This window comes from Cetorhinus maximus, chromosome 15 (genome assembly GCF_964194155.1).
Source record: "Cetorhinus maximus chromosome 15, sCetMax3.hap1.1, whole genome shotgun sequence".
Taxonomy (NCBI): domain Eukaryota; kingdom Metazoa; phylum Chordata; class Chondrichthyes; order Lamniformes; family Cetorhinidae; genus Cetorhinus; species Cetorhinus maximus.
Window position 1 is genome coordinate 59,825,615 of NC_135893.1, and position 25,557 is coordinate 59,851,171.

At 43.5% G+C, this 25,557-nt stretch overlaps 1 protein-coding gene across 1 annotated transcript in view; it reads right to left on the reverse strand.

Annotated features, from left to right (window-relative positions):
* The window catches only part of LOC144690288 (sodium/myo-inositol cotransporter 2-like), a 108,440-nt gene that overhangs the window by 76,466 nt on the left and 6,417 nt on the right, over positions 1-25,557 (reverse strand). The window contains exons 2-5 of the mRNA XM_078557643.1: positions 20,848-20,919; positions 20,660-20,764; positions 7,511-7,570; positions 5,369-5,473 (exon numbers count right to left, since the gene is read on the reverse strand). Of these exons, the coding sequence (XP_078413769.1) occupies positions 5,369-5,473; positions 7,511-7,570; positions 20,660-20,764; positions 20,848-20,919 (342 nt within the window). The remainder of the gene's footprint in view (positions 1-5,368; positions 5,474-7,510; positions 7,571-20,659; positions 20,765-20,847; positions 20,920-25,557) is intronic.

Below are 25,557 nucleotides of genomic sequence, written 5' to 3' on the forward strand. Positions count from 1 at the left end.
TTTTGATGACAAAGATCTTGGGTTCGGGTGTATGGCATTAATGAGGAATACAGTGGGTGATATTTAATGTAGGCGATGGGGTTCTTGCCCACTGGATGGAAAGCGATCGAGAACCCCGCGTTGCCTTTTTTAGGGAAGGCCTGCCCTGGGCAGCAGCCGGTCTTCCCTGGGATCAAGGACCCCTGGGGCGGAAGTCCTGCCTGCAAAGAGCTGCTGACCAATCTGAGGCTGGGGAGGCAATGGCCACTGCTGGTAATGCATCCACCCGAGGCCCAGACCACCAAGGGACCCAGGCCAAAGGTGACTGATGGCGGGAAGGGGGTTGTGGGATGAGGGGTCATGGGGGGAAAGGGGGGACAGCAGGAAGGGCAGGGGAGTGACTGTCAGCGGGCTCACCCTTCCCTCAATCAGGAACTGAGTGCCTTTGAACGAGAGACCTTCCCCCTGGAAGCCCGCAAGCAACCCTTGACAGGGTCAATTGCCCACTTAATGGCCTCAATTGGCAGCAGGGCGGGTATGCTGTCCACAAGCCTTTTCACCACAGGCTTAATTGAGGCAGAGGCGGAAAGGTGGTGGGGACCTCTCCCACCCAATTAAATGTCTCCTCCACCAAACTCGTCACAGGGGTGGCATTAAATTCCATTGCTGGGAGAAAGGTGTGGAGAGGTACAATGGCTGGGGGAAATGGAATTGGAAGCATACAATCGCTGGAAATTTCCTACAGTGTTTTAGTGATTAGCTTCCATGTCGTTGTAAGAAGTCCTGGACATACCCCATATGTAAATATTTCGGCCAATCTTTAAAAATTAATATGGCTCATCTTAAAAACCCCTTAGAAAATTCCTGGCAAATATGTTTGGTGTTGTGAGGAATGTTGTGCATTGAAGATAAAGAACTGTTTGTTTGCTCCAGTTTTTGAGCACTTATAGTCATGATTTGCAACCTGCCTACATCTGACCCTGTTGAGGCAGCCAACGTGCAAACTTTGTGCTTCTCCCTCATTTCCTTGATTTGAGCAGTTAGCCCAGTGTGACCCACGCTGCTCGCTGGCTGCATGCACAACAGAGGCACAACAGCATGTGAGGTTAGCACGTGTTACAGTTAGCCTCTAAGGTAGTTTTGTCTCACTTAAAATGAAGCTGCACTGAATCACAGGAGGCTGCTGCTGAATGTTATTGCTGCTGTTCAATAAAAGTATATGAAACATCAGGGTAGTGAGAAGGTTCCCAGATTTAGCAATGCGATGCTGAAGCTATTAGTCGTGAAGGTGGACAGAAGCAGAGAAGCCATGTTTTTGTAGGGTGCCAGAAGACCCTCAAGGCAAACTGACCAAATGAATGGGAAGAAGTAGCAAGGGAAGTCAGTGCCCAGATTCTAGCCCTGAGAACCTGGCAGCAATGCCTGAAGAAATTTAATGACCTCATACTGATAATCAAGGTCAGTGACTTCATTTTCACGTGATGACCTGCCAAACCACAGTGTCCCATGCTGCTCAATGCACCACCCCTTATTACTCACCCAATAGCAGTACTCAACACTCAGGATGCATTCCTCACATTCACATTCTCCACCTCACCCTCATACACACCTTTCTATGATGCCAGCCTCAAAGCCAGTACTTGCAGACTCCACATATCTTCAGCTATTCAGCTATGGAAGGCACATCACCCAAACACACTGCAACATATTCAGTCACATTTTCCCCCAGATGGTGTAGCAGAGAACCAGCGAGTGGCAAGCATGACTACATCCACTGAACCTGACAAAGGAGATGGTGCTGTACATCATGGGACAGGGTCCATAGCATCTGGCATTGCTGAGACTACCTTATGCCCCTTCTCAATCCCTTCCTCACTTTCATTCTGCTGTCTGACATGATGTTCAAGCTGCAGATGGTATGACAATGGACCTCTTGCTTTCCTCTACATGCCCACCTCCCTCATTCCAACCCTCCCCTTCCAGCTTTAAGCTTTAAGACACCCAAGAACAGCTGCCCGGCCAGCCACAGCACACAGAAGGATGAGACGGAGCAACCTCACACCAGTGATGAGTAATGTTCCTTCTAAGCTGCAGGACTGCATGGTGTGCAGCAATCTGGAACTTACGATGCAGGGAACAAACAGACTGCAAACAACCAATGTTCCCTTGAAGATGCACGTATGCCTGTTCTGTGCAGTAAATTAACAGGGTCACGCAGTACAACAAACAATCCATGCACAACAAAGAGAAATTAGAGGGAACATTGGTGATGAGGAAGCACTCGAGGCTGCCAGCTCAGAAACTGGCATTGAGCTAATCTTAGGGTCAGGATCTGCACCAGGCGAGTCACTGGCCAAATGTGGGCTTCAGTCAGGACAGGGGGATAGGGCAGTTCATGCGCCAACTCCCCAGAGGGCAAGGTTGCAGATGGTTTCTGCTACAGTGAACTTGGACAAAGCAGCATATAGGACAATGTGGTTAATAATGCACATTGAGATGCCAGAGTGTATTGACAGAAAGCTTCCCGTCACTGTCAAGGAGCATGGAGGTGTCCATCCCAAAAATGGCAGAGGGCATCTCACAGAACCTTTCCACTGTGGGAGTGTTGGTTAACTCCATGACAGCACTAACAGACTTAACTGTGATGACCACTGTCTTAGCTTCCAATGTAGCGCAGACAGAAGCCACCCAATGTCTCAGAGTTGCAGTGGAAACTCAGAGGAGATCATACTGAATGGCAGGTTCAGACTGCTGCCAATTTGGCCAGCAGGCTCTCTCAGCAGTTCAACAATCTGCCCTCCAACAGATTACTAAAATTGGTGAGGTGCCACCCATAGGAGTGACAGTGGCACCATGGTGCATGGCCATGCTGTACTCTCAGGATGACACCATTTGTGGTTCCATGGCTGTCAATCAAACAGTTCCCTTGCTGTTGCCTCTCAGCCTAACTGCTGCCACTTACACCGAGATGATATAGCCTGAAGACAGGCACACAAGACCTGGAGATGCTTAAGGGTTTCCTGTAAGGCCATCTGCAGTCTCCTCCAGTTAAAGTCAGCAACCTTCCACCAGCTGTGCAGCAATCACTGGGATAGCATTGCATAGAAGCACTAGGACAGGCAAGGGTATCCCAACAACAGGCTCTGAGGGCACTAGAGGCAAAGGCGGTGTTGTATGTTGTTTTGGTTGTCTAAGAACAAGGTTTAGAGGATTTAAGTCTTAACAATAACTATTTATTGTAGAACTAACAGAATCAGAATCACAGAATTGTTACGGTGTAGAAGGAGGCCATTTGGCCCATCATGTCTGCACCGGCTCCCTGCGCGTTCTAACTTAGTGCCAATCACCTGCCTTTTCCCCATAATCCTGCACATTGTTTCTATTTAAATAATCATCCATTGCCCTCTTGAGAGCCTCAATTGAACCTGCCTCCACTACACTTCCAGGCAGTGCATTCTAAATGTATGTACAGATGTATGTACAGATATATAAGATATATATATATATATATATCTAGATATACAAGACAGTGGGCTTCTTCAGCCCAAGCCATGAGTTATCTCCATTCAGACTACTGAATGGTGACTGACTTTACATAATCATGCAGCGGTGCTGTTTCCCCAGCCCCACATTTACTCTTTCAGTCCTGAACACCCTAATAACACAGGCTGCACCATGGTGATGGCAATGTTATGGAGGACGGAGCTGACCACCATGTACTTCTTAATCCACTCCGTCGTATAGTGTAGGGTTCCCCCCCAAGTGGTCAAGGCAGTGGAACTGTTATTTGAACAGGTTGATTGTCTGCTCCACAATATTTCTTGTGGCTCTCATTGTATGCCCGCTATCTTTGCATGGCTCGGTAGGGGAAAGGGGGACAGCAGCATGCATATTTGTCCTTTGTACCCAAGCAGCCATCCTCTGGCTCTGCGAAGAGGGCTGAGGACAGTGGGTATGGCTGGCTGACGCTTGATGAATGCATAGTGGTTGCTGGCAAGATGGTAGACATTCACCATTCTTATATATTGGCATGGTCACATGCCAACTGCACATTTATAGAATAGTAGCCCTGGTAGTTCCTGTACTTTTCTCTATTGTCATGGGGCCCCGTTAAGCCAACTGCATGCAGTTGATGCACCCTGGACTATCAGGAATCCTGCTATCCTGGCAAAGCCCCATGCCCTCACACCCTGCTTGTTCCTGCTGAAAGAGAAAGCAATGTATTCTCCTCTTCTGGAATACATGGTCTTCATGACCTTCCAGATGCTTTTATAGCTGGGGGTACTGCTATATGTTTGAGATGTTGCCCACTCCCATCTGAAAAGACACAGAGACATAAAAGTTTAAGCCTATGGCCTTGAAAGCCACTTGCCGGGCTGTCCTCATCTGGGTGAAGGACTCCAGATCAAGATATAGGAGTGGCACGCTTCAGTGATTATCTCCTTGTTGAACTTGAGTCAGAGCTTCCTCTCTCTGACCCTTTGCTCCTTTTGATATTAATGTTACAAACTAAGAAGCAATGCAACCTCAGCTCCCATTCCACAGTCACCACATTTTGAGTCCTCACTGATTTTAAGCACCAGCTTAACACTTCAAAAAATGCACCATAGTCCTTCCAAAAACTTAGCTTAAGCAGAAGTAAGTCAAAAGCACCTCACCTGCAAGTTGGTGTAAGGCTATTTAAATAAGTCTAGTCGTGCTGATGAATGCCAGTACGGCTGGGAGTGATCAGCCCAGCATTCATTGGACACACGTAAACAAAGTTTCTGAAGCCAACATCAAATCAGCTGGAATTGCTGTTTGACATCTTCATAGTAGCATTCCTCCCGCTTCCAGTGTATGCACGACACGTCCAAACTAGAGCTCTTCTAGCACGAGGCACTATGCAGCCCACACCAGAAATAGCCAGAAGCATGGGCAGTTCCATTATCTTGCTTTATGTGTTCCAATAACACGAGCACATTTTTGTACCTCACCTGTTTTGTACCCTGTCTGATTTTCTTTTATCACTGAAGTCAATAGAAAAGGAAATTGAGCAGATGTAAAACAAACTGCTGGTTCTCTATCATTCTTTTAGTAATACCATTAAAGACTAGATGGACTATCAATGTGTTGGGAGTATGATCTGGTGAGGGACTCAAGATTTTGGGTTGGTATGCAATACAGTATATGAAGGAATGGTATTATGGGGGATATTGTATTCTGGGGGTAAGGTATGGTGAAGGATACAGTATGTTAGGCATAGATTGAATGTCAAGTGCTCACATTGTGGTAAGAGTAGAAACACATATTTTCACATTTGTTCAATTCATATTTCAATCAAGATTATTTTGAGAAATACCAGCAAGATTTTCAATATATGCGGAATTGAAAAATCACAGAAACTTACTGATATCTTCGTGAAAACATAGGTAAACAGAGAAAGTATAGCTATTAGAAAATGAATTCTTTGGCCGCCGAATCGTTTTAGTAAATATTCAGGCATGGTGGTGACCTGCAGAGAGAGAATGTGTTCATCTTAGGGAAAGCATGAAAATTGGAAAATAACCATTGATGATATGCCCAGAGAATGAGCAGAAAAATAGGCCTGAATTTCACTGCTCTCACATGAATATAGCAAACCCTGCTCAGGTTACTTTGATCTTGATTAGGCAGAAACTTTTTTACCTCTCCCCCAGCCTCCATCAGAGGCACTTGGCCTTCCCCAACAATTGGAGGTGGATGACCAGTCATTCCATCAGCGAAATAACCTGCTCTCCGCTTTTTCCATCAGAAGCAGCAAGTTTCCCCTCTTCCATTAGATACAGCGACTTTACCTCCATAAAATACATATTCTCAATTGAAGCTGAAAGCATTCACCCAACAGAGCACCTCACAGGCAGCGACCTTACCCCCATCAGAGTTAATGATCTTACCTTTTCAGAGAGAACTGACTGCTCTCCCTCCAAACAGGACATGACCTAGCACTTTAAAATATCAAAAAGCCCGGATAATGAAGATGTGATTGAGTTTTTTTTAACTTAAGCCGTAACCAGACAATAAGAGAGCATGTGGATAAGCCTGAGTAGGGTGGCCAGGGAATGGATGGAGTTGATGGCAAGCATTGTGCTGGGTGCTGAAGATAATGGTGTCAGTCTTTCCATTGTTTAATTGGAGGAATTAGAGAAATTTATGTCTTATCCAAGATTCTGTTAGATAAACTCTCTTATGGTACACTGGCAGTAAAGGAATTGAGAGAGATAGTGCGAGTGGGAAGAGAAGTCATTGCTAGAGATGCTGTGACTATGATTAAATAGGCAACAGTAGAACAAAGCAGGGAAATTCCCACAGAGTTGCATAATGGAGGAGATGTTGGAGGAGGATCATGTGTCATAGACATCAAGTGGGGAGGGTGGGGGAATGTACTGAGAATTTCATTTGTGACTGGTTAGAGCTGTGCCAATACTGTTGGAGGGGTGAAATCTTTACTGGAGGGTCACAAACTGGGAGATGTGCGAGAGGCCAACAAGATTCTGAGAGGGAAAGGGAGGTTGGAGATGGAGTTGGTCTGGATGGTGGGAGCAAGGTTCTTAGGAGTGGATAATAATGCCAGGGGATACTTTAAGCAAGCAGAATGACAGCACCTGAAGAGAGAGCCATTGACTATAATAGCTAACATGGGAGCAAAGAAAGGATGTTGAGTAGCAAGGAGATTTGTGGAAATGGGATTAAGGAAGGAGGAGGTAAATCTTTTGGATGAAATTAAATTGGAGAGGGTAGGAAGTTGGAATTGAAGAGAAGCTAAAGAAAAAAGGGTTTAGGGTTGAGTGAATTGGTAACTGAAGAGAAGGTTTTGTTTAGTAGGCAAAGGGGAAATGGGAAGAAGCTGAGGCAGCAGAACAGATCATCTCCAACTTGGTGAGAAAGAAACCTGTGAGTTCCTCCTACTTTTTACTGGAGTTAAGTGTGGAGGGGGAGGAGAGAGGGGCTTAAGGAGATGGTTGGTAGATATATTTGTCTTCCAGGATGGTCCAAGAATAGTGGGACAGAGGTGAGTGATCCAGTTAAACTGGAATGTGTAAAACAATGAACTGTAACAGGGAACATATAATACTCACAGGAAAACCTTATAAATAGTGGCTGTTTCATAAAACATAACCAGAACTATTGGTTTATGGTGACTGAGTAAATCAAACTCAATTTTTATTGCTTGGAATTGCATTACAGTCTTTAGGGACACAGTTCATGGGAGTGAAATTGGTCTTTGGCAAAATTGCAATACAGGTGATAACAAACCAGGCTGGTGATTTGCTGTTCTGTACTTTTGCCAAAGATGAATAACCTTCTCACCCCCACCCACCCTGAACATAATTTTCCATAAGTTTTCTATTCTAGTATTTTGCTGAATTCAGCTCTGACGCTCCCTCATTGGGGTTATACATAGTGTTGAATAGAAATTGTATGGGATAAAATTTAAAGTAGAAATAGGAAATTTTCCAGTCAATGAAAATGATTGGTTTATGTTAGAAACTAAATAGTAGAGTAATCTTACCCCTGATGCAATATATATGGGGAGAAAGAGCCACCCCAAGAACATCAAAGAATACATTCCCTGGAGAAAGGGAAAAAAAGAAAATTAAAACAGTGTGACCTTGTATTACCTGGTGTTACAGCATCTTTACACAAAGCAACCTTCCTTCACCATCAGACACAACTATTCTTCTCTCCACCAAACACAGCTACCCTCCCCACACCAGACACAGCTATTCCTCCCACACCAGACACAGCTATCCTGTCTCCACCAGACACAGCCATTCCTCCCCACACCAGACACAGCCATTCCTCTCTTCACCAGACACAGCCATTCCTCCCCACACCAGACACAGCCATTCCTCCCCACACCAGTCACCGCCATTCCTCCCCACACCAGACACAGCCATTCCTCCCCACACCAGACACAGCCATTCCTCCCCACACCAGTCACCGCCATTCCTCCCCACACCAGACACAGCCATTCCTCCCCACACCAGTCACCGCCATTCCTCCCCACACCAGACACAACCATTCCTCTCTCCACCAGACACAGCCATTCCTCCCCACACCGGACACAGCCATTCCTCCCCACACCAGTCACCGCCATTCCTCCCCACACCAGACACAACCATTCCTCTCTCCACCAGACACAACCATTCCTCTCTCCACCAGACACAGCCATTCCTCCCCACACTGGACACAGCCATTCCTCTCTCCACCAGATACAGCTACCCTCCCCCTGCCCCGACCTGACACAGCTACTTCCCTCTTCCCCAGACACAGCTATGCTCCTACACTCTCCAGCTTCCCTAACCTTCACCAAAGACACCTTCCCATCTCAAACCAACACAGCACCTTTCCACTCCCATGAGAAACAGTGATTTTCATCAGCATCAGCAATTTTTGAGATTCTTATATCAGGCAAATAATGATTACAGGGCATTTTCTGGCAGTGTTCATGACATACATGACTATGCATTTAGTAACAATGTTGGTTGCAAGCCTCATCCACTACAAGCCACATTCCAGGAATTTTTTTTTTAAATTAACGAAATTTTTAGGTCGAATATAAAAATAAATGATCAAAACAGCTATTTGAGAAAGGCAAATACAAAGAGGTCAAATCTGTATACTTAAGCATTCTGCTGCAATTTACTTGAGGCTGCATATAGTGAAATCACTAATCCCATTCAGAGTAGAGACGATTGTGTGATTTCCACCAACAATTAGACCTGGGGACTGCAGTGCTGTTTAATACTTTGGATTGATTTTATGCATATAATTTGAATTATGTAACTATCCACTGCCGACTGGAGCTTGGTTTAGGAATATAGGGACAGGAGTAGGCCATTCAGACCATCGAGCCTGCTCTGCCATTCAATACGATTATGGCTGATCATCCACTTCAATGTCTTTTTCCCACACTATCCCCATAGCCCTTTATGGCATTGGTACTTAGAAATCTGTCAATCTCTGCTTTAAACATACTGAGCTTCCACAGCCCTGTGGGGTAGGGAATTCCAAAGATTCACAACGCTCTGAGTAAAAAGAAATTCTCCTCATCTCAGTCCTAAGTAGCTTTCCCCTTATTTTGAATTTGTGTCCCCTGGTTCTAGACCCCCCAACCTGCGTCTTACCTGCATCGACCCTGTCTATGCCTTTAATTATTTTGTAGGTTTTAATGAGTTCATGTCTCATTCTTGGGAGCTCTAGAGAATACAGACCTAGTTTCCCCAATCTCTCTTTGTAGGAAGTCCTGCCATCCTGGGAACAAGTCTGGTGAACAAGTCTGGTTTGCTGTAGTTTATAGAGGCTCTTTTAAATATGCTCGGTTTGCTGACTGTTTGCCATAATATGCTGTTCAGATAGATTCTACCTGCTATTTGCTGGGCAAATGGACTTTGCTGTAAAATGGATCGCTGTAAGTCCTGCTCAAAGTCTTACCACCTCCAACTCATAGGCTGGCACAGGGGTGTTAAAGCTTACTTCGTTTATTTAATTATAAAGAAAACAGTATTTTTCCAGGAACCAATAGCAAAACAGCTCATTAAGGGCAGCTAGAATTAAGCAGCCACATTAATTAGCAGATGCAATGTTTAAGAGCTCCAGCTATGTCATATTCCTTATATTCTGCTGATGGTGAGCTCTTGCCAGCAGGCTCCTTCTTAATGAGGCCAACCTCACAAAATCAGGTCGGGGTAATCCAGTGCAACTTCAAGAAGCTCAACAAACACTGTACTCCAACTGCTGCTTCAGCACTGGAAATCTACCCGAAAATGAAAAGAGGTTAGCTACAGGAATACGGAAGTTCTTTTGGTAAATACTTTGGGCTGAATTTTACACTCCGCCGCCGTTGTGTTTGGAGGGGGCTCATAAATGCAGCATGTGGCCTTCCTGCTGCCTTCCTATCCCCTCCCTGTAGTATAAGGGTCTGGCACATATAGGGTTAATGTGGGACTGAGTACACTAACACCCACACAACGGTAAGAAGGCACATGATCCAGGCCCAGGGCCAGTATGGTGTTGAGCAGAGACGTGTATAGGCCTAAGCATGGAGACATCGCCTAGCTTGTACCCTTTACTGTACATGTGTAAATAATTCTAGTAGTTAATAAAGACTTACAGTTAACCTATAAAAGACTACGGAGTCTTCTTTAAGACACAGCAATCTATAACCAACACCTTCTCCATGTGGTGGCAGCAATGGGATTAAGAACCCAGAACCTCACTAAAATGCAGAGACAAACCAAAATGCTGGAAGACTGAGAAAAATTCCACAAGGCATTCTGACCTGAAAAGAAGCTCCTATGGGAGCAGAGGCGCAGAGGAAAAATCATCAGAAAATGCCCCAGAGAAAGGCCTGGAAGATGAAGGCAGAGATTTCAATTTCCTTACTGCAGCAAAAGATTCCATTGAATCTTCTTTGGAGGTCCAGCTTCAGAGTGCAGAGTCAACAGAACCTGCAAGGGTGAGCTAAATCTTTTAAAATTCCAGGCTGCAGCAAGTCCTGAGATCTCCTTTAAATAATTCAGTGTCAGAAGCAACGTTTGAAACAAACCCGTTGCTAAAACCCAATCCCCAAGTCAGAGCCTAAACACGTCCAAGCTCCTCTGAGAGAGAAAAGAGAACGAATTAAATAAATATTTCGGGAATATCGTGATAGCCCAGCTCAGTAGAAAACAAGCAGAAGCTCCAATTTGACCAACTCAACAGTTTACAAAGTAAACAGCCGCACAAGAGAAGTTGGCAGGCAGCTGATCGAGGAAGTCATTGTTAAATTTTTTTTCAAGAAGAATGCCATCACCAATTTACAGAGCCAGCCAAAACCAGCAAGTGCGGGAAATCCCTTTGTCCCTGAGAAAATAGAATTGGCATTTTGAAATCCAGACAAAGCTCTAGAGAAAGATTTTTTTAAAAACTGAAGGTAGAGCAAAAAGTCACCTTCAAAATGAGTTCAAAAGCTCAGAGGAGCAAACCGCTGGCTGTAACTATTAATTCGAAGGTTCCACAGAGATAATAAGTTTTTAAAAACCCAACAATCATAGGAAGAAGAGCAGAGAGAAATAACTAGCTAATGCGCAGCCATTCTTAAAAGGGCAACAACATTCAAAGCTGTAACTGCAAAAAAATTACCATGGATCAAAATTTCAACTGACCAGATCAGTTTGGACTTATCCAGGGGCCAAACCCAGTGGGAAATGTGACATTGTTGAGAGGAGAATTTTTAAATTATTGGAGTACATTAGGTCTCAGTAAAAAATCAGAAGTTCACACTAATACTTTTTTATACAGGTTTGGTGAAGCTGCGGAAGAAGTAATCCCAATATTGATAAATCCTCAAACAACTTCGAGGAACTATTAAGAGCCTTTGATGAATATTTTAACTTTCAAGTTGAGGAGCATGCAGAGCTTTAAAAAATGGCATAGAAAAACTCCAGCAAAACAATTAAAGGGTAAAAGACAGTACCTGGACAAATCAAATGTTGGCACCAGAGAGGCAGAGAACTTTCCAGAAGTTATTTTTTTGGAGACGCCCAACATGTTTCAAGAACTCTACCAGTAACTGTCAGTGAATGACAAGAACAAAGCCCTACGGCAGGCAGACCAAGAAAAAGCAGAAGTAAAATCAGAAAATGTTCATTGCGAAGCTTAACTGGAAGATTTGAAGCACAAGATTCAAGCTGAGCATGTACCTTTGAAAACGCACAATAAACTAAAATCTTCAATGAACCAAGCTGCTCGAGATCTAAACAAACAAATTTCTGAGACATCACAAGGATGTCAGGAGGAAATAATGGCCTTCGTTTCAATGCTTGGTAAATTGAAACAAGAGTTAGGAAAACTCAACCAGATGTACAGCCGGCAGGAAAGATACTCAAAGTAGTTGCGGCCTTGAAAGGCTCTTTGAAGGACTGATACATGCCCCTGGAAAAACATGGAGAGTTAAAAAAAAACATTGAATGCTACCTCAGAAAAAGCTGCATTGGCACTGTCAGTAATGACACTGAAATGCAGAGTGAGAGGACAAGAGCTGAGCAAGAAAATAAACAGCTGAAAGAATAGATAATTATCCTTCAAGATCAAATTTGAAAACAGTACATAACCCTTCAGCACCATGACAGGGCCTACCAATAAAATGGGCTTAACTTCAGTCCAGCCTCCATAACCTCCTCTGTAGCCCCAGCAGTGGCCACCACTTGAACCGGGCTCTTCTGGGATTGCAGAGGTGCCAGCCAATTGGATTGGTTGGTAGCTGTCTAAGTCGGGACTTCCTCCCCAGATGGAGGTGGAAGTCTCACCCTGAGCCAATTAAAACCCCGCCGAGCCTATAATGGGTGCAGAGCAGCCCGCTTTTTTGTGGGTGGGCTGCTGGACAACTTTTTAGTTGGGGAACCATGGGGAGCACAGTTTTTCTCCAATGTTTTGAGCTGCCTGCTGTAAGATGTCCAAGTCTTCAAAGTATATAGGATGGGGATCACTGCTGCCCTGTAAACCGTGACCTGAGTCTCGGGTTTGAGATACTGGACATCAAATACTCCTTACTTCAGTTGGCTGAAGGTTGAGCTGGCACATTGGAGGAGATAATAAATTTCATCATCTAAGTCTGTCTTCATTGAGAAGAGGCTTCCATGATATGGAAAATGGCAGTTGGTCTTAAGCGAGGAGGTGTTGGATTGGGAGCTGCTTGGAAGGGGGCCTTAATTTTCTGGGTGTTTATTCAAGGGCCCATTTTCTTATATGCTTTGGCGAAGGAGTTGACAATGACTGGAGCTCAGTTTCTGGGTGAGTGCACCACAAGTGTCTTCAGGATACTGGGACTCAATGACTGAAGTTGGAGTGATTTTGGTTTTTGGATTGAAGACAGTGAAGATTGAGCAGTTTCCTGTCAGTTCTGTAAATTATCTCCATGCTTGTGGCCAAATTTCTGGAGGTGATGTGCAGTATTGCAGTAAGGAAGATGGAGAAGCAGGTCGGTGCTATGACATAGCCTTGTTTGACCCCAGTCCTCACTAAGATAGGATGTGCGCTGATTCTGTTGGTGAGGATCATAGCTTGCATATCATCATGGAGTAGGTGGAGGATGGCGATAAATTTATGAGGGCAATCAAATTTGAGGAGGATATTACATGAGCCTCCACTGTTGAAAGATTCAAAGGCTTTTGTGAGGTTGTAAAAGGCCACATACAGCAGATGTTGCTGTTCCTTGCATTTTCCTTGGATTTGCCGTGTAGTGAAGGCCATGGTAGAAGCAGAAACTCTAAACTCTTTTAAAAAGTACCTGGATCTGCACCTTAAGTGTTGTAAGCTGCAGGGCTATGGGCCAGGTGCAGGGAGGTGGGATTAGAAAGGGTACCTGGGTATCCTCGGGCAGGCATGGACAAGATGGGATGAATGGCCTTCTTCTGTGCTGTAACTGTTCTATGGTTCTATGTCTGTGGTGCTTCTCAATGGGTGAAAACCACACTGAAACTCTGGAAGGAGTTGTTCAGCCACCTGGAGGAGACATTTGAGGTGTTTGCAATGATCATCCCTGTGGCAGACAGTAGTTACCTCAATTGAACTTGTCTCCCTTCTTGAATATAGTCACAATCACAACATCTCTGAGATCCTGTGGCATGCACTGCACTTCCCAGATGTGGGATATGAGGAAGCGCTGCCATGTAAAGGAGTGTATCTCTGCTGTGTTTTCAGAATTTCGGCAGAGACTCCATCTGCTCCAGAGGCTTTGTTGTTTTTCACTTGTCGAATGTCTCCTGTTCCAGAGTGTTGTGAACTTTCAATCAATGCTTTGGAATTTTGAACAAAAGTGGACTGTTGGGCTGGCATTTGTGGCATATGTAGCCTTTAGCATTCTGGGCTCCAGATGACCCTGAGTCTCAGGCAGGTGCCTGGTTAGGTGTGGACGTTCACAGCCATCCAGGGAATTTGCATACCCCTTTATTTGGGCAATGGGTCATCAACAGAGAAACTGTGGCTTTCTGGCTGGCCAATCTTTCTGTTGCGCAATGGACGAAGTGGGGGTGGCATCAGGGCTTGGTGCGTGTTAGGTAGGCATAGATGGATCCCATCGACCTTCCATTGTGTTGTAATGGCCCCTCACCCGGACTGGACTGGGTGGATTTTGGGGTGTCAGGTGATGGTGCAGGATGTATAGTCAACATGCTACCACTTTTTGGAGGGTGGGTAAAAAATGGGATTGCGCAGGTCACATTGTAGGAAGGCTATTTTGTTGACTACCATTGAAAAAATGACAGGGAGCTGTTCTATGGACAAAGTTCCATCAGAAAGCCATTGAACCAGTTGCAAGTCATCTAAACAGCCAAGGTAATAAGCAGCAGTACCTTGAAAGTGGGCGAAGGACATTTCCCCCAACCCGTTCCAACTTTGGGTTCACCTGAGAACCAGCCTCCTGGAAATTCGACTACAAGAAGCCTCGCAGCTCACAAGGCCTTCAATTCAACTAAAGCATCAACTCATCTAAGAAACTACAGGCCTGCCACAAAAGAGACTGAGACAATCATAAATTGTAATTGTATTGTTTCACCTTCATCCCTATCTGATCTTTATGTGTGTGATAGTGTCTGTGAGTCAAGTGAGACGTTGTATTTTAAACATCCGTGCCAAGGATGTGATAATAAATAACCTTCTTCATACTTAAAACTCACAAAAAGCTTGTTGCTGGGATTTAAATTGGGACAACCATTCTGAGAGTAAGAAAACACACCCCTTTTACAGGCAATAATATTGATCAAAAGCAATAAAAAGGAACACATAAAATCTGTATATGATAATTGGCCTTTTCAGACCAGGGTGATGCGGAGGCAGAGCCAGACGGGGTATTGAGGAATGGAGTTAAGAGCGTTTAAAGTCAAAGACACAGTTTTGTTTGAGGACATTTTCAAAATGCTCACTTCAGCGGGCACTGACTGCTCCCCTGAATTTGATGAGGAAACCGGCCATTAAATGACAGCGGAGCAGCCATTCTGGCAGGCCCCCTACCGACGTTTTAGCCAGGGGACCATGGTGCCCCGTAAACTCCAGCCCACAATATTTATTAATGACTTAGATGGTAGAACAGAGAACCAAATATCCAAGTTTACCAATGACTGATAGATTGGCAGTATCTTAACAGGTGTAGACAGGGGCATAAAATTACAAAGAGACGTTGTTAGTTAAAGCAAATGGGCAAAACTGAGGCAAACATCAACTCTATTTCGCTCTCCAAACATGTTGCCAGACCCACTGAGTTTTTCCAGTACTTTCTGTTTTTATTTCAGATCTTCAGCATCTGGAGTATTTTGCTTTTATTAGCTGAGGCAGATGAATTTCATCGAAGTTAAGTGTGAGGTCACCCATTTTTGAGCCAATAAAGTAAAGAATTGAATATTATTTAAATAACCTAAAATGCTAGGAACTTTAGAGGTCCATTTAGAGGAGAAGGCTCCACAAACATCCCACCCTCAATGATGGGGGAGCCCAGGATGTCAGTGAATAAGTTAAGGCTGAAACATTTATAACCATTTTCAGCCAGGAGAACTAAGTGGGTAATTCATCTTGGCCTCCGCTTGAGAGATCCAGCATCAAGTCTTTAGCCTATTAGATTCATTCTACATGATATCAAGAAACAGCTGAAGGCACCGGATGTAGCAAAGGCTATGGGCCCTGACAGCATCTTGGCAGAAGTACTGAAGGCTTGTGCTCCAGAACAAACTGCACCCTTAGCCAAGCTGTTTTAGTACAGCTACAACGCTGACATCTACCGCTGAGTGTGGAAAATTGTCCTACCACAAAAAGGACAGATCCAATCCAGCCAAATACTGCCTCAACAGTCTACTCTCGATCATTGCAAATTAATAGAAGGTGTCTTCAACAGTGCTATCATGCGACAATTACTCAGCAATAACCTGCACAGCAATACTCAGTTTATGCCAGGGCCACACAGCTCCAGACCTCATTACAGCATTAGTCCAAACATGAACAAAAGAGTTGTCAAGGCAACACTTGACCAAGTCTGGCATCAAGAAGCCCTAGCAAAATTGAAGTCAATGGGAATTTTCCAACTGGAAAACCTGCAAATTAATGCTATGAAGAAGGCAAAAAAACGATGGCCACCAGGCTCCTGGTCCAAGCACTAAACAACCACTGGAAAATGGATTCTCTCAGGGACAACAAAGAAAAGGACCAGCATCAAGAATATGCCAGCTCAACGTTGAAGGCTTCACCTGGGCAAAATGTGAGCTAATTACAAAAGAACTCTTTGACAGGAATGTGGACATAGTCACCCTGCAAGAAACCCACCTCATGGACCACCCCAGCCATCAAGCTGACATTCCCAGGTACCAAATCATTGCAAGCAAGGATAATAAGACTTACGGCCTAGCCACCTAGATCAAAGGAAAGCCTCACCAAAGATCCAGAAGACCTAAAATCAGATGACCCCTACTCCATCTCCATCAAAGTAGGTACGCTGACCATCACAAATGTATACAAGTCACCAAATGACCTGTGGCCTAACATCATAACACAGCCTGCAGCAACCCACATATTTACACTGGTGCCTTCAGTAGCCAATAGCACATGTGGGGGTACCTCAGTAACAACACTGCGGAAGAACAACTATCAGGCTGGGCCTTTGTGCATGACTTAAAACTTATGTACAAAGCAAAGCAGCCTGGCACATCCATTCTGCCAGGTGGAAGAAGGACTGATCTTTACATCATGATCCACAGCAGCAATGACCAACCAATGATGTGTTCCCAATAAGTGCTGCCCATGTTCCCCAACTTCCAACATCGCCCAACCCTCACTCATATGAACTTAAAGCCAAAACCATGCTGGAAGCTGTGGAAGGACAACTGAGGTGTCTACAGCAGATAGAAAAAACCATTAGCCGGATCCCACCCCTCTTCGAAAACAACTGCTTTACTCGACTTCTCAAGCTTGCAGCCATTAATTTTGTTACCCAGGTGTAGTAGTTATAGTTTTGATAAATGTAGGACTGTAGCTTTAAGAATCATCCTGTGTTGTAAGGTCAGATGATCTGTGTAAACCAATGCGTTAGCAGCGCGGGGAACCTTGCAGAGAGAGTTCTTCTTTAGTTATAGAGTTAGACACATACATATAATTGCTGCTGCTGTCTTGTAAATAAAGTTCAATGTTTCCATCAAGAAAAGTTGCCTTATAACAAACTGGTGACAAGGATGGGATCAGATCCGGTACTGTCCCTCGCCCAGTGATTGTGAGTATCTAAGATAATTAAAAAGAAAGGAAGATATACTCATCTGAGATGCCACAGTTTGGCAGAATCGATCCCTTTGAACCAGCCACAGATGACTGGTCTCAATATATAGAACATCTTGCATTCTGCTTTCAAGCCAACGAAATCATGGAGGAGGAAAAGAGGAGAGCGATTCTCCTGAGTGTTTGTGGGAGCAAGACCTACAGTTTAATTTAACGCTTGACAGCCCCCATTCCCCCTGATTTGAAGACCTTCAGTGGATTAGTAGACCACGTTAAGGGACATTTCCAACCCAAGCCCTCGGTCACAATGCAAAGGTTCAGGTTCAATTCATGAAATAGAGCTCCCAGGAAGATCATTGCTACCTACGTGGCAAACTTAAAACTACTAATGGAATATTGTGATTTCAGTGAAACCCTGAATGACATGTTCAGGAGCCGTTTGGTCTGTGGTGTGATGATGCTATTCAGCGAAGATTGCTGGCTAAAGTGAATCTTGATTTTAAGAAAGCGTAAGGGATTTACAAACGATTCAAGGTGTGTAAAATGGCACTGTTTTCCTAGCTCAGCAGGAACAGTCAGCCTAAAGTGGTGCAAAAAGCCAGGACTCCATTGCAAAGCTAACCAAAAATTTAGAGGAAACAGCTTAGCAGCAAATTCGAAAACTGTTTCCACGTCAATAAAAAATAATTATACTCCTAACGATTGGCAACTTAAAAAGATTGAGTGTCAATTTTGTCACAAAAGTGGACACATATTGAAAGATTGCAAAGCAAGATTGAAACAGGCTTCCAAGCAACAAATAGTCCACCGAAGTATATAGGGTGGAAGAGCCAGAAACAACCAATTCTGACATTTATTCCTTATTCAACATGAAAGTTGGGAAGACAGAGCCAATTACTGTCACATTGCATGTGAATGGTAAACCCTTAAAAATAGAAGTAGACACGGATGCTTCTACCACTGTAGTAGGAGAACACACTTTCAGTTATTTAAATAAAGGTGCTCAACAATTAAATTTGGAACAAACCTCTGCCAAGTTGAAAATGTACAAATGTGAAGAAATCCAGGTGAAAGGTATCACCAGAGTAACTGTTCATTATAGACACCAGATAGCACAGCTACCAGTGATGGTATTAGAAGGTAGAGGAACCAAGCCTTCTAGGTCGAAATTGGCTGAGGGAAATTAACCCGGATTGGCGAGATTTCAAAGGGAAGTGAGGAAGAGTTCCTGAGTTGAAAAAGGAACAAGAAAGGTACTTCAGAAAGAGCCTGAAGAGTCTAAGGGCAGTAACTGGATGAAAAAAATGAAGGCTGTCTTAAACGATATGGAAGAACAGCAGGAGACTCTGCTGAATTACAGAATTCAAGATGAAGCAAGTGAGCTTCGCAAAGAAAAGGAAAATCTGTTGAAAGGCCTTCACACACCACAAGGATCCCTCTGGTCAAAGTCTGTGCCTCTGGAAAATTATGAAGAGAAACAGGAAGAATTTAACGTCTCTCTGAACAAACTGAAGAAACAGTTGGCAGAGAAGACGCAGCAGTGTTCAAGGTTGCAGGAGGAAGCCAACAGATACAAGAAGGAGACAGAAGAGCTGAAGAATCAGCTGAATGAAGCTAAAGGGGCTTTGAAAGGAAAAGTCGTGGAATTTTCCAAGGTATGAGTAGATAATGAAGTCATGGGGAGCTCAACTACTGAACCAAGACAAATTGAGATTTCACCTGAGAGAAGTCTGGCCAACAGTGAAGTCACAAAGAAGGCTGAGACCAAACTCTGTGATAGGAAGAAGAAGGTTCTGAAAAGGCAATAAAAGGTGGGAATGAAAAAGTTAACAGGTGAATCGTTGGAAACTAAATTTGCTCATTTCCTATTTCACTACAGAACAACCCCCCACACTACGACAGGAGCAATACCTACAGAATTATTGATGAGGTGCCGTCTTCGAACAAGTCTAAGCCTGATACTTCCCAATTTGGAAGAGAAGGTGGAGAAAAGTCAAGGGAACCAAAAAGCGATTCATAATTTGCATAGTCGTGAGCCACAATTTTCTGTTGGAGAAACAGTATATGTTAGCAATTTCGGTGGAGCACTGAAGTGGTTACCTGGTAAAGTAAGTTCTGTGACCGGACCATTGTCACGGTGGAGGGCCAGGTCACCCGTAAATGTGTGGATCATTTAAAAAGAAAGGAGATATCCCAACAAAATGATGTTCCACCTGTAACCTTTGATGAACCTGTGGTTCCTGTTGAAGTTGCTCAACCAAGGGTAGACATACCCAATGTCTCCAATGTTGGAGTGGAAGACACTGAACTGCCTGCACCTAATTAGGTACCTGATGCTAGTGCAGTTCCAGAGAATGTGGTTCCTGCCAAAGAATTGGAAATCATGGACTTATGGCGTTCCACACAGATCAGGAAATCACCTGAAAAACTGAACTTGTAATTTCATGACCTGTGTAAATATTGTAATGTCATGAGATAAATATCCTTGTAAATACTAAATGTACAGAAAAGTTAAAGAGGGAGGAATGTAGTAATTATAGTTTTGATAACTGTAGGACTGTAGATGTAAGAATAACCCTGTGTTGTAAGATCACATGATCTGTGTAAACCAATAAGTTAGCAGCATGGGGAACCTCTAGGAGAGAGTTCTTCTTTAGTTTTAGAGTTAGATGCTTAAATGCAGCTGCTGCTGCTGTCTTGTAAACAAAGTTCAATGTTTCCATCAAGAAAAGCTGCCTGGAAAATCAACTTTATAACACCAGGGTACAGAAAAACTTCCATCCCTTGCTGGACCCCAGAAAGTGAATGGCTCCTGGAAGAACACAGGGAAAACAAAGACCATGATGTGGCAACAGCATTCCTCAAGTGCCTTGATGGAGTGCACCTCATAAAATGGCGGGCAATAACAGAGAAGATTGACTTCACGCACTCAAGCTGAAAGGCGTGGAGACTCCTACCCTGGCAACAGTCAAGCAATAACCACACCAGTGGCCCAGATTCAATGAAGAAGGCCATTTGGAACATCGAGTCCATGCCAGTTCTCTGTACAGCAATCCAATCTAATCAGTCCAATTCCCCTGCTTTATCCATGTAACCTTTTGTTTATTCCCCTCAAGTACCAATTCAATTTCCTTTTGATATCATTCATTGTTTCCGTTTCCACTGCCCTCATAGGCAACGACTTCCAGGTTGTTACCACTTGTTGCGGAAAAATGTGCTTCCTTATATCCCCCTGCATCTCTTTTCCAAAACCTTAAATCTGTGCCACATGGTGCCAAGGCAGATGGATGGAGTTAAAATACAAATTAACCATGATTTCATTGAATGGCAGAACAGGCTCGGGATTGGATGGCTGAATTGTGTTTCTATGACTGCTTTAGTTTGAAACTTTTCATAAATAAAAATGTTAATGTATGAAATAACTTACACTCCACTCAAACACACTAACAGCAATTCCAGTGGATGCTCCACTCCCAGCCAATCCAATAAAATGGCCACTGCCCACATTGCTGGCAAACAGTGATGCTCCAATCTATGCAAAAAAAAAATAGAAGTCTTAGAACAGAAAGTATCAAATGCTGGTCGTCCAATAAAGGCATAATACAAAATACTCACTGGCCACCAAGTCATCTTCCTTTCCGCCAAAAAATAGCTTTTGACAGTGCTTCTCTTTCTTTTGTACATAGACTAACAAAGAAAATCAGAAACAATGCATCATTCTTAATCTAAGACAATTTTGTTAATCTAAGACAATTAGACCCTAAGATCTGGATTACCCTGCCTACAACTCTCTGCCTCACTATTTCACTTTCCTCATTTAGCACACTCCCTAAGGCTTACCTCTTTGACCAAGCTTTTGGTCATCTGACCCAGTGCCTCCTTATATGACTCCGTGTCATATTTTGTTTTATAATGCAGCTGAGAAGCATCTTGGAATAGTTTATTACGTCAAATGTGTTATATAGATAAAAGTTGTTGTTTGTTTTAGGTAGGGCAATGTTACACATCTGACAGGATGAAGGGAAAGGTAGGGGTTGCAAGACCCAAAAAATACTTGTGAAATAATTACGTGAGCCAAGAGTGACAATCTACTATTCCCACTAATTGATTACACCAATGCCATCTTTTGGATGAGATCTTAAGATGATGCCCCATCTACCCTTTCAGGTGGATGCAAAAGATCTCACGGAACTATTCGAAGAAGTGAAGGACAGTTGCCTCAATGTCCTAGCCAATATTCATCACTCAACTAGTACTCCAAAAAATAAATTATCTGGCCATTTATCTCATTTTTTTGTGGGATCTTGTACAGAAACTGGCTGCCATGGCTTCTTTACAATAATGGCTACATTTCAAAATACTTAATTGGCTGTGAATTGCTTTGGAGTGTCCTGAAGTCTTGAAAATAATGTAGGATAAGAAATATCTGATATGATTCCAAAGTTCCAAAGAACAGGGAAGACTCTTACCATTGGATCTCCTGTGATATTGTCAGTGGTGTGGGCCAGATGGGAGAGCCACGATAATAATTTCAAACGCTACTCTCCAAGGTCTATGGCTCCTTGCCATTCCAATGTAAAGTGCCCTGGGGTTGGAATGAGGAATCCTAACCAACTGAGGCAATGAGCCTGAATACAGGTAGCCAAGGACTGAGGACCCCAGCAAACAAAGGCTGTTACAGGAAAATGGTAATGATGGGAAAACTACTCATCTTATTAGCAAGAATTACTGTCATTTGTTAGGAAATACAGATAGCTTAAGTAAGTTATACTTGTATTTATGGGTGTTAGGAATGAGTTTTAGCTTTAAAGTTTAAGTTTGATTTGTATTTCCGTATCTGTGTGTTAAGAAAGATCAAATTGAGTTTTAGTTTCATTTTGAAAGGCTGCTTGCATTTCTAATGAGACATTTACAACCCCTATAAAGTGAAAGTAAACACACAAGAGTAGGAAGAACAGTGCTTTTACTTAGCAATGGTGGAGGTGGGGTGCGCGCAGATAGGCAGGTTCCTCCCACAGGCGCATATACACAAGAAGAAAGACAGCAGTTTGTTTTGGAAGCTGTTTGAGTTCAGTTGGTTTGAAGGCAGCTGTCAAGCAGAAGCAGCCTCTAAGGGGACAGATAGCAAGTCCCAAGCTAAGAAAAACCCCCAAAGTCCAGGGGAGTGGAAGGAGAGAAAGTCCAAAGAAGACCTTCTAGTTAAAGGAGGGACAGGAACCTGGGAAAAGGTCCTGTTAAGTGAAGTTAAGAGTGAGGAGCAGAGAGAAAGGCTCCAAGCTTCAGATTGAGTGCCAGGCCAGCTTGCAAGAAGCAAGAAGGTTCAAAGAGACAACTATGGGCATGTGAAGCAGTGGTGCACTGTTAACGCTGAGTTGGTGAAAGAGAGTGCATGGAAAACAGCTTGAGTGCCTGTAGTGACCCAGGGAAGAGGAACATCAGAAGGGGAGTTCGATACCCTGGAGGTGAACCATTGTAGAAGGTGTCTGAGCGTAAATGTCAGTTTCAGAAAAGATTCCAAGGCGAGGTCCTGGAGAGTGGAGATTGGATACCCCTGAGTGAAAGACAGAGTTCAATGGGGCTCTTTGGCTCATGGTGTGACAAGCGTCTGCAGGGAGCTGAGAGATCTATAACATCTGTTTGAGGTGGCATCTGTCACTTGGTTTCAGAGCGTGATGTGTCTGCCCACAGGGTGCCATAGGTTTACATGAGCTGTGTACTTAATGTATACATTAGAGTATAAAATAGCTTTTGTAACTTGTGTTATCCTTAAAAATCTATATATATCTATAAAGGAATTGTTGTGGATGAAGGAGTATGGTAATATAGTTCATCTTTTCTTGTTGAATAAATGTTTTATTCTTTTGTTAAAAGTTCATCAGCTGACTCCTGTGCCTCTGTTCCATAGCTACTCTCCACGTATCTAAACAAACAAAATAAAAGTTAGGATCCATCAAACTGGGTTCCACTCCGGGATCAGGCTTGTCCAGGGGTAACTTCAGCTGGGGATCATAACACATCATTGATCAAAAGTTGGCATTACAATAAATTTAACTATAGGTCCCTGAAGAACTGCTTATCATTTAAGTTAAGTTATATAACAAATTAGAACTGCTTTAGTTAAAAATCAATGGGAGCTGAAATCATTAGTGGAGAATGGTCTGGAAGCAATTATTGATCCAACTAATGTGGCAGCTACTATAAAGGAATAGATTTTACTTTCTTAAAATAAGAGCAAAGCAAGTCATTGCACATCAGCCACAAAATTCAAAGCTGTAATGCCTACATTTTTGGCACTATTGGTGTCATTTAGGGTCCAAATGGCATTGTCAATACAGGTGCTAGAAGGATGCATCAGATGTACATAGAGTAGACAGATTGTGACATCAGTCAGCACGTAATGCTGACCTGACACCAGCAATGCTATTTTCAATCTCAACGCTCTAGCTAACCCTCACATAACCTAACACAGCTGAACATGCTTTCAGCAGAGCTACTTAAAGGGGGTCATCAATAATTTTCAGGTTAGTTACTGATAATTTCTACTGGCTGTTAGTGAGTTAGAAGAAGTGTTTCGGGGTTTGTGCTGCTATTTAAAGTTGGTGAAGTGTATAGGACTTGGTATGGCACATGGTGAAGGCTTTGGTTCTCACTTCAAGTGTTCTGCTCATACCACTTGCTCCAAGTCATGGCTGCTGTAGCTTCTAACCTTGGCCTGCAGCAGAGCAAAGGTGACACAGAGGAGGATAAACTGCTTGAAGAGGAAGGAGGAGGAAGAGGAGAAGGATTTCCAGCAAGAGATCATATCTATCCAGTATTACAGTCAGGAGATAGGCAAGCTGAACTTCTTTATACTCTCCCCATCGGTTCATAAGCAGAGGTGTTTTTGAATTATTTTTAAGTAGGCTGTGGCGTGTTTCCTCAAACCCTCAGTTTGTGTGGTCCAATGTTATAAGTAACATGCAGCAAACTCTCTTTATGATTAATTCAGAAGGTGAGTTTATTTCACATTCGCACCTGGGGGTGAGGTGGGGGGGGGAACTGTTCACAACCTCACGCATGCACGCACACACACACAGTAAGAGGGATAGAAGAGATGGGGGTTTTATAACTATGGATAACAATAGGGAGTTTAACTTAGACAACACTGATTTCCCCTCTCACCACCCATCTGTAAACAGAAAGATGTTTTTGATTTATAAGTGGTAGCGTGTTTCCAAACCCTCAGTTTTGGTGTGATCCAATTTTCTATTAATAACCCCACCGCACATACAAGATAGGATAAACTTAGAGGGTTAGTTTATTTTATACACACTCAAAACATGGGAAGAAGGTTAGCAACATCCCCTTCCCCCCACCCTTTTTTAATTTATACAGTAAAAGAGGGATAAAGAAAAGAAAGAGGTATAGGGAAAAGACCACAAAGAAAATAAGAATTATTGTTTCACATGAGTCCAGAGTCTGGAATCAAAAGTCCAATGGTTTATTCCTTCACAGAGAATCAGCAGGCTGAAACTGATGCTGGATAATCAACTTTTTCAGTAAAGATGACTTCCACAGTGAGATGGGCACATAGAGGTGAATTAGTCTTATAGGCAATGGTACAGAAGTTGAGAAGTTGCAGTAGAAACACTTTAGATAGGGCCAGGCATTCAAACCTGGACAGAGCCCTCTTTCTGAGCTGCTTAGCTGATGAAGATAGCGGACTTAACTTAGCTTTGCAGCTCCACAAGGCAATATTACAGATTCCATCAGCCTGGGGGCTGGGGGGGTTGGGGGTGTTGTGGGGGTGGGGGGGGGGGGGGGGGGGGGGGGTGGTATCATGTGACTCCCACCTCCCCACTTTGGCTTTGACAAAGGATGTATACTCCTCAGTCTGGATTCTTGGGATTGCTAATGTTTCAACCATTAAGAATTTTGAAAGAGGGTTCAGGGTCCTTTGTCCTAGCAGATGGCCAGGCCTGGCTTGATAAATGTAAATAGCCTTTGTATAATTCCCTTGGAAGTTGGTCTTCTGCAGCTTTCTGGGTCGTTAGCATAGCTTCAGAGGTAACAAGGTAGCAGCTCACTGAATGCCAGAAAGTTCCTTTTGTTTGAGTCATATCCAGCGATGGCTTCAGTCATTTAGTTCGCGTGATTTCCAGAGTCTGGGAAGTCACAGTTCAGTGGGTGTTTTCTTCATGGCGGAGTTCAGCCCAGATGAGTTCCTGGTTGGAGCCAGCAACACAAAAATCCTTGAAATGAATGACAATGCAGCACCATGGGATTTCTGTTTTTAGACCGCTTGGCAAGCAATGATCAGAGACTTTTAAAATCAAACAGGCTTTG